The 12,360-nt window shown below is 33.9% G+C and overlaps 1 protein-coding gene across 1 annotated transcript; it reads left to right on the top strand.

Moving 5' to 3' along the window:
• The first annotated feature begins 3,228 nt into the window (after positions 1–3,228).
• Positions 3,229–4,564, top strand: LOC120269335 (heptahelical transmembrane protein 4-like). The gene is made up of 3 exons (XM_039276671.1): positions 3,229–3,483; positions 3,590–3,767; positions 3,868–4,564. Exons 1-3 carry the CDS (start codon positions 3,293–3,295, stop codon positions 4,510–4,512), a joined length of 1,014 nt encoding a protein of 337 aa, XP_039132605.1. The 5' UTR covers positions 3,229–3,292; the 3' UTR covers positions 4,513–4,564.
• The last annotated feature ends 7,796 nt before the right edge of the window (positions 4,565–12,360 follow it).

Here is a 12,360-nt window from a genome sequence, read left to right as displayed (position 1 = left end):
CTATGGTCAATTTTCACTTTGAGCATCAAACTTCAATTTGTATCATTTCGGTTATCGAACTTCAATTTAGTTTCACCAAGCGGGTACTAAGAGGTTTTTGAGAGGAATTTAATGACGATGCTACCAGAATTGCCTTGTCAGCAGCAATTCATGGCGTCATCTACTTATGCATACATACCACATCATCAACAATGTCAATGTAGTCACCTATTATGCAATTCAATGATGTCGTCGTGTACATAATAGGTGGTAACATGTACATTGTTGATGACTATTGATTGTGATTTATATAACGCAAGTGTACGCTATCACAAACAAGTAATATAATGATAAGAGAGTATCGTCCCATGAGGATTGAGTTTATTAATTACCAAAATCAGTAACCCTAATTCTACTTTATTAATGAGGTTGAAAAGATTTAGTTTAGAAAATCTAATTCAAGGACTAGAGAGAGAGAGAGAAAGGGAGTTATATAAATCAATGTCAAGAGATTCTAGGGTTTTCGAGTTCACCTAGACTAATTCCACCTAGATCATCTAGCTCAATCAATCAATATTTGTTTCTTATGTTGTCATCAAATTTCTCTAAATTACATATTGATCTTTCTCAAGCATCAATAGCATATTCCACTAGATAAGTTAACATCATCTCTGAGATAACTGTGAATCTATGGAACTTATTAAGCTTTAGAAATTTATGCATACAACCTCATAAATATCTCTATCTTATGATGATTGTATATTATTTCAACCAAGACCTAATTCAATTATCACCTCTCGGTCTCAAATCAAATTACTAATCATGCAATTGGTGATCAAGCAATCACAAGCATTAAGCATAGATTAAAATATCCAACATAGTCTTGAAACAAGCATCAATTAAATTAAACAAAAATAAAAATCTAGGTTTTCATAGTCTGGCTACATCATATCGTAGCCCTAGAAAAAGTATTTAGAACATAATAATTGCAAAGTTCAACATATGAATAAGGTTCATAATCAAATAAACAAAGAAAAACTAAAAACTAAAGCCTAGCAATGAATCCACGCCGAATCTTCGCTCCCAGTCTCTTGATCTCTCCGAAATTTCTCCTTTTTCGTCTCAACCCTAGCTCCTTTTATAACATAAAAATTGGGGTAGCGCCTAGGCGCCAAAGACTATAGAGCCTAGGCGCTATACTTTCTGTTTTGTACCTCTTGATGTTGTAGCGCCTAGGTGCTAGATTTTTTATTTTGCTTGTTCCCTTTTTGTTGAAACTTTGCTCTTCTTCCTCCAATTTTGTGCTTTTTACATGTTCTTCCTTCAAATCATTCTCTTTCTTTCCTACAACGCAATAATAATAAAATTAGGAGTAAAATTGGTTTAAAATAATTCAAATTTAATTTATTATGAGTTAAAGAAGGTCTATATATTGAGTGCAAATTATACTCATCAATGACGTGGCATACACACATCAATAGATGACATCGTCAATTGCTACTGATAAGGCAATTCTAGCTACAACGTTATCAAATTCCTCCCAGAAACCTCTTGGTACTCGTCCAGTGAAATCAAATTGAAGTTGGATAACTGAAATGATATAAATTGAAGTTCGGTGCTCAAAGTAAAATTTGAACATAGTATAGTACCCACTCAAGATATTTACCCAATTGTTGGTTGATGCTAAACTTTCAACTGATGGGATCATACAAATTTTCTTCAAATATTATTTCCCATAAATTTAAAAAAAAAAAAAATTGGGTGAAAATGTATGCATGTTCAAGTATTTGTAACTTTGGTCTTATGGTCTTCCAAGATGGGAATATAGTGTGTTTATCTGTATATATTTTTAAAATTTTAATTTAGTTGATATATTTGTGAAAGGACTAAAATGATGTATTTCATGGTTTATGGCCAAATAATATATGAAACAAAATATTTTTTTGTAATTTAAAAAAAAGCTAATTATCCTTCCAATTAAAAAAACATAAAAAAAAAATTTTGGAAAGGATTTTTATATCTCAACCAATTATCTAATCAACTAATTTTTCATTTTTAACCTCACGAGCTCTCCTAGCCATGAGTGATCTCCTGGAGGCCTGGTGAGCTAGCTCTTCTCAACATATAGTGGCGGAAATGAACTTGCTTGATCATAAGAAAGTTCATCCTCAAGCTTGCCTCTGTCCAGATGAGTCATGCATGAGCTTAATCGGATCAACATTATGTTAATTTTTTTGTTATTTTTCTTTTTCAAGGAAAACATCTCTGAACTTTCTATAGGTTGAGAGCCAACTTGTTGGAAATGTCACTTGACCAACTAGTCACATAAGAGAGAAAATCTGGTCATTTACTATATATACTTTTAATTATTTTTTTTTGTTTTAAATGTTCTTTTTGAAAGTTGGGGATTAATTGGTCCTTTAAAAAAAAAAAACAAGGGTTTCAAAGTGATTTTATTAACATGTTTGTGTTAGTAAAAAATAAAAATAAAGATATTTATATAATTTACAGATTAAAACAAAAAGTTTATATTTAATTTAAAAATAAAATTAATATATTTTTATATTTTTTTGAAATTAAAAGATATAAATTAATATTAAATTATAGTTTGGCAATCAATTATGAATTATTATTTTTTAAAAAAGGGACTCAAAAGTTAAAATGAAATTTTCAAATTTTCTTCCACATTTCTCTCATCTGTGTTTTTTTTTTTTTTTCTTCCTTTTAAATGTAGTATTTATCTCTTTATTTTAGTACATAACACACAAATGAATTAGCGACTTCCATTAAACAATCCTTGTAACTCTACCTAATTGACCTTACTCATATGAGACATATACATGTTTTCATGCTTGACTTGACCTCCATCACTTCATGAACTCAAACAAACCTTTATATATATATATATATATATATGTGCTTGGTTAACATACGTCACATACATATCGATTCATACACAGTATGCATCTCTTGACCAGATGCATTCAACTGTCAGCCACTGAGCACATTAACTCCAAATTCAACGCCACTTTATATTATATATATATATATATAGTCAAATACAAATAGCAAGTAGATCAGAAGCTAATTGATGACCAAGTCCCACTATGATATCCTGTCTTAAATTAAAAAAAAAACACTGAGAGACCAGTTCAGCTCAAGCAACCTCCTGGAAATCAATGAAAATTCTCAAGTCTATAAATAAGAACTGAAACCATTCCCACTTCCATAGCTTCTTTCAAACTAAACCTCAGTAATCAATATTCCTTCAAGCTTTAAGAAGAGAAAAAGAGAAATTTCTAGCTTATCTACAATGGGAAAGACATGCTCTTTTCAGTGCAAAGAGGCTGCAAAGTGTGAGCTTGAGCTTGTGGGATTTGAATCTCTCCCAACTTTCCTCAAAGACAATGAGTTCATCTTGAACTACTACCGTTCTCAATGGCCATGGAAGCAAACCATTCTCAGCATCTTCTCAATTCACAATGAAACACTCAACATCTGGACGTAAGCAACATTCTACACATACATTCATACCTTTATATATATATGAAACTTTCAAGCTTCATCTAATATTTATCTTTGTCTAACATGAACCTGTCTTTATTTTCAGGCATTTGATAGGATTCATCATCTTCCTCACTCTCACCTTATGCACCATGCATGCCTTTGCTCCCTTAGCCTTCAGTCAGAACTCAGACAAAGTCATAATCATGTCCTTGAATGCTACTTCTGCCACAGTATTCAGAGCTCAAGTTCCAGCCAACCAAACCAACATCATTAATATCCTGGTATATATTTATATTCTCTCTTTAATTTTGATGCATTTGTTGCCATATTAATGCTAATCAGAACATATATTTAATAAAGATCCCCTTTATATCAATGCAGAGTATTATGAAAGATGATGATGTGCTTGAGAGTACGACTACACGTTGGCCATTCTATGCATACTTGTTTGGAGCCATGTTTTGCTTGTTAACAAGCAGTGTGTGCCACCTTCTATCATGCCACTCGGAGCACTGTGCATACACCATGCTCAGACTGGACTACGCTGGAATCTCAACCTTAATTGTCACCTCTTTCTACCCTCTTGTTTACTACACCTTCATGTGTGACCCCTTTGTCCGAAACCTCTACATCGGCTTCATTACAGTCTTCGGTGTTGCCGCTATTTTGGCTTCGCTTGTGCCAGTGTTTCAGACGCCGGAGTTTAGGTCTGTACGTGCATTGCTCTTCTTCTGCATGGGTGTATCAGGTCTTGTGCCTATCATACACAAGCTGATGGTTTTCAACGAGGAACCGGTGGCAGTGATGACGGCAATGTATGAGCTTGTGATGGGTGGTTTCTATGGGCTTGGAGTGGTTGTTTATGCAACGAGGATGCCAGAAAGGTGGATGCCGGGGAAGTTCGATCTTGTAGGACATAGCCATCAGCTCTTCCATGTTCTTGTTATTGCTGGAGCTTACACACACTATCTTGCAAGTGTGATGTACTTGAATTGGAGAGAAATGGACCAGTGTTATTTGCTTTAGCAAATATTTACTTAACAATATATATCATTCTTTGATTCATTCAAAATGTAAAGCTGCAATTTGTTCTATATATTCTACTTATTAAATACAAAGTTGGGTTTATTGGAAAGTAAACAAGAATATTCTGAGTCTCCATTGGAGATAAGCAGGGGTAGCAAGATAATGTGTGTATGCACCTACAATTATCATCAAATGAAACAATAGAGCTAGTTCCGGTTTGTATATTGTAGTTTAGAATTCATTCAATCTCTTATGTAAACACAAACACAATCACATACAAAGGGCACATTAAAATGGTAACCCAGCTGCTCGGCACAACACTTACATATATTGGTGGGTGGGCAAACTCAAAAATAAAAATCCACTATAAGAGGGGAATAAAAATAAGTATAACTCTCACGATTATTCTCACAAAAATAAACTAGAGCACTCTCTAGATTGCATGATGCTTACTCTCCCTCCAACACAATGATGATGTTTAGAGGTGGTGAAACACTCTTACACTCACTGCAAACACAAAGCTCTAAGATGAAGAAGAAAACACAGATAAAAGCTTACTGATTGTATTCAACTTAGCTTCATTATCAGAACTACAACAACTTAAATAAAGAAAAGGAAGACTGACCAACTAGTAAGGATGTTGAATAAAGGTTACAACAAAAAGGTAAAAGCAAAAGGATAGTGTCCAATCGAATACTTTACCAAGATTTGGTAAGGTCCAATCAGTTGCAATTCTTAATGGTCAGTACAAGTAGCTGACCCTAAACCTGGTTAACAAGACAATAGGAAACTGAGCTCTTTGACTTATCAACCAGCATCTTACACAATCTCTGAGCATCCTTCATCATCCTCCCCTTGCTCAGAGGCTTGTCACACCCAATGCTTCTCTGAAGTGCTCGAGCTTGCAGCTTAAAAATGCCTTAGTAAAAATGTCTGCCACCTGATCATGTGTACTGCAATAGATTACAGAAATTTCTCCTTTGTTCACTAAGTCTCTTATGAAATTAAACCTAGTATCAATGTGCTTTGTTATCCCATGCATAGTAGGATTTTTAGTACTTGAGATGGCAGACTTGTTATCACATTGTATCACTGTTGGTGTATCAAACTTCACACCAAAATCTGTCAATAAATGCCTGAGCCACAGATTCTCACATGCAGCAGAAGTAGCAAAAATATATTCTACTTCTGTGCTAGCAGTAATCAATTGTTTCTTGGAACTCCATGCCATAGCAGTTGAGCTAAGAGAGAATCACTAGCCTGTTGTGCTTCTACGATCATCTGTTAAACCTCCCCAATCATTATCAGTAAAGCCAGGAAGCTTCAACTCTTTAGTGTTTGTATATAAAAGGCCATAACTCATAGTTCCTGCAACATAATGTAAGATTCTTTTCAGAGCACCAAAGTGATGCATGGTAGGTGATTGCATAAACCGTGAGACCATACCAACAGCGTAGACAAGATCCGGTCTGGTATGGGTGAGGTAGAGAAGGATACCAACAATTTTCCTATAATGAACTGGATTAGCTTTTCCTGAGTTACACTCTAAACTCAACTTCTCATTTGTATTCATTGGAGTAGAGAATTTCTTGCAATTCAGCATTCCTGATTTCTTCAGTAAGTCTTCAGCGTATTTGTGTTGAGACACAAATAGAATTCCAGCTGATTGTAGTACCTCCAAGCCTAAGAAGTATCGCAGATGCCCCAAATCAATCATTTAAAAGGTCTTCAACATCTTCTTCTTAAACTCAGATAGCATATCAGGAGAGGAACCCATGTAGATGATATCATCTATATAGATACATAATAACAGAATTTATGAATCTTTTCAAACCTTTGAGTAGATAGTTGGCTCATTGGTACTGCGAATAAATCCCATCTAAACAAACTCCTTATCAATATGATCATACCATGCTCTTAGGGCATGTCGCAAACCGTATAGAGCCTTCCTGACTTTGTATACCATATGCTCTTTCCCTTTAACAATAAAGCCTTCAGGTTGGCTAACATACACTTCATCATACAAATCCCCATTCAAGAATGCAGTCTTGACGTCCAATTGAAAGATACGCCAGTTTCTCTGAACTCCAATTGCCATAAACACCCGCACTGTCTCCATGCGAGCCACTGGAGAATGCTATTATGAAATCGACACCTTGCTGAGTAAAGCCTCTGGCTACAATCCGTGCCTTCTTCCTATGCTCAGACCCATTAGGTTTTATCTTCGTCCCACTTGAGATCAATCACCTTCTTCCCTTCAGGCAAGGCTACAAGATCCCAAGTTTGGTTCTTTTGTACTGAAGCCATTTCATCCTTCATGGCTGTCATTTATTCCTTGTGTTTTGATCCTTCCTCAAATGTGGTAGGATCTGCAGCTGTTAATGCGAATGAACAACTGTAAATATTAGCTAAGCTTTGGTACCTTATAGAAGCCAGTGATAGAGACGCAGAGCTCGACTGAGACGAAGAGGTATTAAGGAGACCTTCAGCTGAGTTGTGGGAGATTTCTGTCCATTTGATTGATGTATCGGACGGATGTGAATGCAGAGTATCGATATTAACTAACTCCTTTTCCACCTCATCTGTTAGCGCGAAAACTTGCGCATCTGACTCAGCAACATTCCCCCAATCCCATTGCTTGGATTCAAAAATGGTAATTTCTCTGCTCACATAGACTTTCTTCTCCTCAGGATCAAGACACCTGTACGCCTTCGAATCCTCTGAGTAGCCAATGAATAGTGTTTTAATTGACTTGACATCTAACTTTCTTCTTTGTTGACTGTTAACAAGAACATAACAAACGCACCCAGAACACTAGCAAATGGTCAACTCTCGGCTTCCAGCCAGTCAAAGCTTCATATAGCGCACGTCTTCTTCTCCAGTGAACTCATCAGAGAACAGTTGATGACGCACGCAGCTGTAACTACTACATCAGCCCAAAGTTCAGTTGACACGTTCATGTCTTTGAGCAGTGAGTTGATGCTTGATCCCAGTGTCTTCACAGAGAGCTCTGAAGTCATTTGAAGTGAACTCTCCTCCCCGATCCGAGCGGAAAGCCTTCAATGGAGCTGAGTACTGCTTCTCAACGACAAGCTTGAAGATTTTGAACCGTTGCAAAGCTTCACTCTTGCTTTGAATAAAGAAAACCCAGCTATACCTTGAAAAGTCATCAGTAAGGAGAAAGAAATACTTGTTACCTCCATATGATGAGGTCTGCATTGGCCCAACAGGATCTCCATGACCCATTTCAAGTGGTGTTGTTGCCCTATAAGCTTGCCCTTTGGGGAATTCCCTCGTCCGCGGCCTCTCCCTCTTCCTCTGTGAAAGCCACCACGACCACGACCTCTCCCACCTTTGTTGAAGTGATCTCCAGCTGGTATAGTTCGAACATGTAATGCCTTCTCTTCATCTTGGTCACCTACATTGTTAAGAATTTATTCATGGCTTCTGAGTGAGCCATAGATAAAGTTCATCAATAGTTAGTGTGCTGAGGTTCTTTGCCTCAACGATGGATGAGACAACATTTGTAAATCTGGGTGTCAAGCTTCTGAGAATTTTTGTGACTATTGTCTTCTCTGGAAACTCTTCTCGAAGGACTTTAATCTGATATGCAAGATCTAAGACTCTGGTGCTGAAATCTTCAATCTTTTCACCATTCTTCATCTTCGTTGCATCAAGTTCTCAGTGTAGAGAGTGGAGCTTGATTGTAATATTGTTTGCATTGCCTTGGTACTGAGTTTTCAGCACTTCCCAAGCTTGTTTTGCTGTCTTGGCTTCAGTAATCCTCAGAAGAACTTGATCATCCAAAATCTGTTAGATTAGACAAAGAGCTTTAGCATCCTTTTTTATAATTTCAGTGAGTCGATTGTTGTCAGCTTCTTCAGCTATCCCTTTCTCAACAATACTCCACAGATCCTTAGATCTGAAGACAGTCTTCATCTTGAGACTCTAGAGGTTGTAGTTCTCTCCCTTGAAGAGTAGAACATTCTGTTGAGAAGAGCTTGAGGAGCCGCCGGTCATCGTCTATTCTCCGATACCACTAATGATGTTTAGAGGTGGTGAAACACTCTTACACTCACTGCAAACACAAAGCTCTAAGATGAAGAAGAAAACACAGATAAAAGCTTAATCTGATTGTATTCAACTTAGCTTCAGTATCAGAATTACAACAGCTTAAATAAAGAAAAGGAAGACTGATCGACCAACTAGTAAGGATGTTGAATAAAGGTTACAACAAAAAGGTAAAAGCAAAATGATAGTGTCCAATCAAATACTTTACCAAGATTTGGTAAGGTCCAATCAGTTGCAATTCTTAATGGTCAGTACAAGTAGCTGACCCTAAACCTGGTTAACAAGACAATAGGAAACTGAGCTCTTTGACTTGTCAACCAGCATCTTACACAATCTCTGAGCATACTTCATCACACAATTGGGTCTCTCCAGTGGCTCATCCTAAATCTCAGAGCAGCGTCTCTATATAAATGTCTCAACGTCCCAATTATATAGGGGGTGAGAATAAATTCTGATTAGATATCCAAATTTTGCGGATATCCAATCCAAAAAAGGGATCGGTTACCCGATCCAATCCAGTTTTATATATATTATTGAATTTTGATTTTTTTTACTTTTAACTCATGTAAAATTTAAATTTATTAATATATATATATATATATTACCCTCACAGGGTGGCACCCCACATGGCATGTCTCCATCATACCAAAGATGGTTTTCAAAGAATCTTCAAATAAGTTTCAAATCTTTCTTTCCAAACTTGATCTTCATTCATTCAAGTTTGATATTCAATGTTCTAGCTCCCAAACTTGATTTTCATTCATCTAAGTTTTGTTCTCATAATCATCTAGTTTCCAATCTTCTTCATAATTGTGTTTTCAAATTGCTCTGTCTATAAATAGCTTCAATCTTAGCTTCAACGAGATCTTGGCCTCCATGTAGTTAATCTCCTTAACAAATATAGATGTATCTTCATATGGTCATTGCTTACACTTAAAGAGAAATCCTCCTTTTTGATCTTGTCTCTAAAGATAGCTCTTGTCCATAGGCTAATTTAAGGGGGCAAGGCTGTGCTCAATAAGCACCCCCTTGACCCATGAATATATATATATATATATATATGTATATATATTATTAAAATATTAATAATTATAATTTAGAAAATTAATACTTTTTATTTTTTCAAAATTCTACCCACAATATTTAAAATAAATTAAATACAAACAATAAAATTATTATGTTAAATAAAATTGATGTTGGGTAATATTAATAAATAATATGATTAGCCAAAATGCATCTTCAAATATTTTTGTCTTTAAATTTTATATTTATATTTTTTTTCATTAAACTTATCAATTCATAATTATTATTTTTTTAGGATGTTAATGTAAATAAATATTAATAATAAATAAAAATAAAAATAAAATACTAAAAAATGCAATTACTGTCTCAATATCTCTATAAAAAATCATTGCAAGTTGTGTCGATTGGTGAGTTTTCTCTCTTTGCTCAATCTCTTACGAGTTTATATTTTATCTTCCATTATATGGACTTATTATTATTTTTCTATTTGTTTCATATTTTGTTTAATTTTTTTTGTCTTTGTTGTGTAAAAAAATATTTGATATTTGTTAAATAATTATTGGATATTTATTAAATATTTGTTTCATTATTTGTTATGAAAATTGTTGTGAAAACTTTTAGATATTTTTGTGATTAATTACTATAAAAAATTGGTTATTTGTTAAATAATTATTATATTTCATAATTGAATTAGATGATGAATTTGTGTTAAGTTGGTTTTAAATTGTATTATTTGTCAGCTTAGTGTTTAATTGTTAGTTAAGCTATTTGCTAAATATGATAGGCTTTTACACCTAAACTAAAATTTTTTAGACAGATGTATATTTTATATTTTTAAAATACTGATTATTATCCTATTAAATTTAAATTAATAGAATTATTTAATATTTATAAATTTTTAAAATTTGAATTTCACACCCTCTAAATTTTGTTTCTAGTTTTATCACGGGTCTCATAATATAATCATTATAAAAAAAAAATTCTAATTATAAAAACTAGTTTAGTGAATTGATGAACTTGTCCGTGTATTAAATTTTTAGATAGTCTAATTATTTTTACTGGGCATATTCTAATGTACATGGACTATGTAAACCTCAATACAAGCCTCTCTAAGTCTGATGGGACGGTCTAGTTGACCCTTAACTAAAAATAACTTTCAAAAATGACTCCAGTGATTATATGTAACTAAAAAATAATAATTTAACAAAACAATTTAATGCAAATAATTTATTACAATGTAAAATGTGTGATAAAGGTCACCTCTTCCTTAATGACCAAGAGTCCATACAAGTGGTCCGTGAGTGGCTGGAACTTAATACTCAAAACTTGATTAGTGATAAAGCTTTTCAATTTAATAAATTTCATTCGTCCAATCTTTTTAATTTATTTCACATTTTCAAATTAATATCAGTATTAATTTTCTTCCAATTTTTTTTTTTTGGCTTTTTCAATTAATTTCTCACATTATTCTAAGCATATATACATATATTTTAGCTCGCCTACCCTTGGTTAATTGCCAAAATACATCATATTTACTTATACACCCTTAAAAATAAAAGTATTTTTATTTTTGTTATTTTCTTTCAAGGAAAACATCTCTGAGCTTCTATAGGTTGAGGGCCAACTTGTTGGAAATGTCTCTTGAGCAACTAGTTACAGAAGAGAGAAAATTTGGTCATTTACTATATATATTTTTAATTTTTCTTTTTTTAAATGTTCTTTTTGAAAGTTGGAGGATTAATTGGTCCTTTAAAAAACCAAGGGTTTCAAAGTGATTTTATTAACATATTTGGGTTAGTAAAAAATAAAAAATAAAAAATAAAAAATAAAAATGTTTATATAATTTACAGATTAAAACAAAGCCTTATATTTAATTTAAAATAAAATTAATATATTTTATATTTTTTTGAAATTAAAAGATATAAATAAATATTTAATTATAGTTTGGCAATCAATTATGAATTATTATTTTAAAAAAAGGGACTCAAAAGTTAAAATGAAATTTCAAATTTTCGCCAAGGACCATTTAGTTTATTGGCATCGGGTCCTTTACGTAGGGTATTCACCTTGAGTGTGGAGCGTGGCTCCCCGAGTTCGATCCCCATCTCGCAAGGTGGCGCGCAGTTCGGTGGTGGCCTGCTCACACGTGTTCATCCCTAGGGTTCGTCGCTTTTCGCCTTTTCTAAAAATCAAATTTTCTTCAACATTTCTCTCAGCTGTTTTTTTTCTTCCTTTTAAATGTATTATTTATCTCTTTATTTTAGTACATAACACAGCAAATGAATTAGCGACTTCCATTAAACAATCCTTCTAACTCTACCTAATTAACCTTACTCATATGAGACAGATGCATATTTTCATGCTTGACTTGACCTCCATCACACTTCATGAACTCAAACAAACCTTTATATATATATATATATATATATATATGCTTGGTTAACATACGTCACATACATATCCATTCATACACAGTATGCATCTCTTGACCAGATGCATTCAACTGTCAGCCACTGAGCACATTAACTCCACATTCAACACCACTTCATAATATATATATATATAGTCAGATGACAAGTAGATCAGAAGCTAATTGATGACCAAGTCCCACTATGGTATCCTGTCTTAAAAGAACAAAAAAAACACTGAGAGACCAGTTCAGCTCAAGCAACCTCCTGGAAATCAATGAAAATTCTCAAGTCTATATATAAGAACTGAAACCATTCCCACTTCCATAGCTACTTTCAAACTAAA

The sequence above is a fragment of the Dioscorea cayenensis genome, chromosome 9, assembly GCF_009730915.1.
Source record: "Dioscorea cayenensis subsp. rotundata cultivar TDr96_F1 chromosome 9, TDr96_F1_v2_PseudoChromosome.rev07_lg8_w22 25.fasta, whole genome shotgun sequence".
NCBI classification, from domain to species: domain Eukaryota; kingdom Viridiplantae; phylum Streptophyta; class Magnoliopsida; order Dioscoreales; family Dioscoreaceae; genus Dioscorea; species Dioscorea cayenensis.
The sequence above is the reverse complement of the archived record's forward strand: the minus strand, read 5'-3'. Positions and strand labels throughout refer to the sequence as shown.

What these genes read in the sequence shown, in the direction of transcription:
- LOC120269335 (XM_039276671.1), top strand. Translation starts at nt 3,293, where the DNA reads ATGGGAAAGACATGCTCTTTTCAGTGCAAAGAGGCTGCAAAGTGTGAG. An exon ending in GAAACACTCAACATCTGGAC is followed by an intron (nt 3,484 to 3,589) that starts GTAAGCAACATT and finishes CTTTATTTTCAG; the next exon opens with GCATTTGATAGGATTCATCA. An exon ending in CCAACATCATTAATATCCTG is followed by an intron (nt 3,768 to 3,867) that starts GTATATATTTAT and finishes ATATCAATGCAG; the next exon opens with AGTATTATGAAAGATGATGA.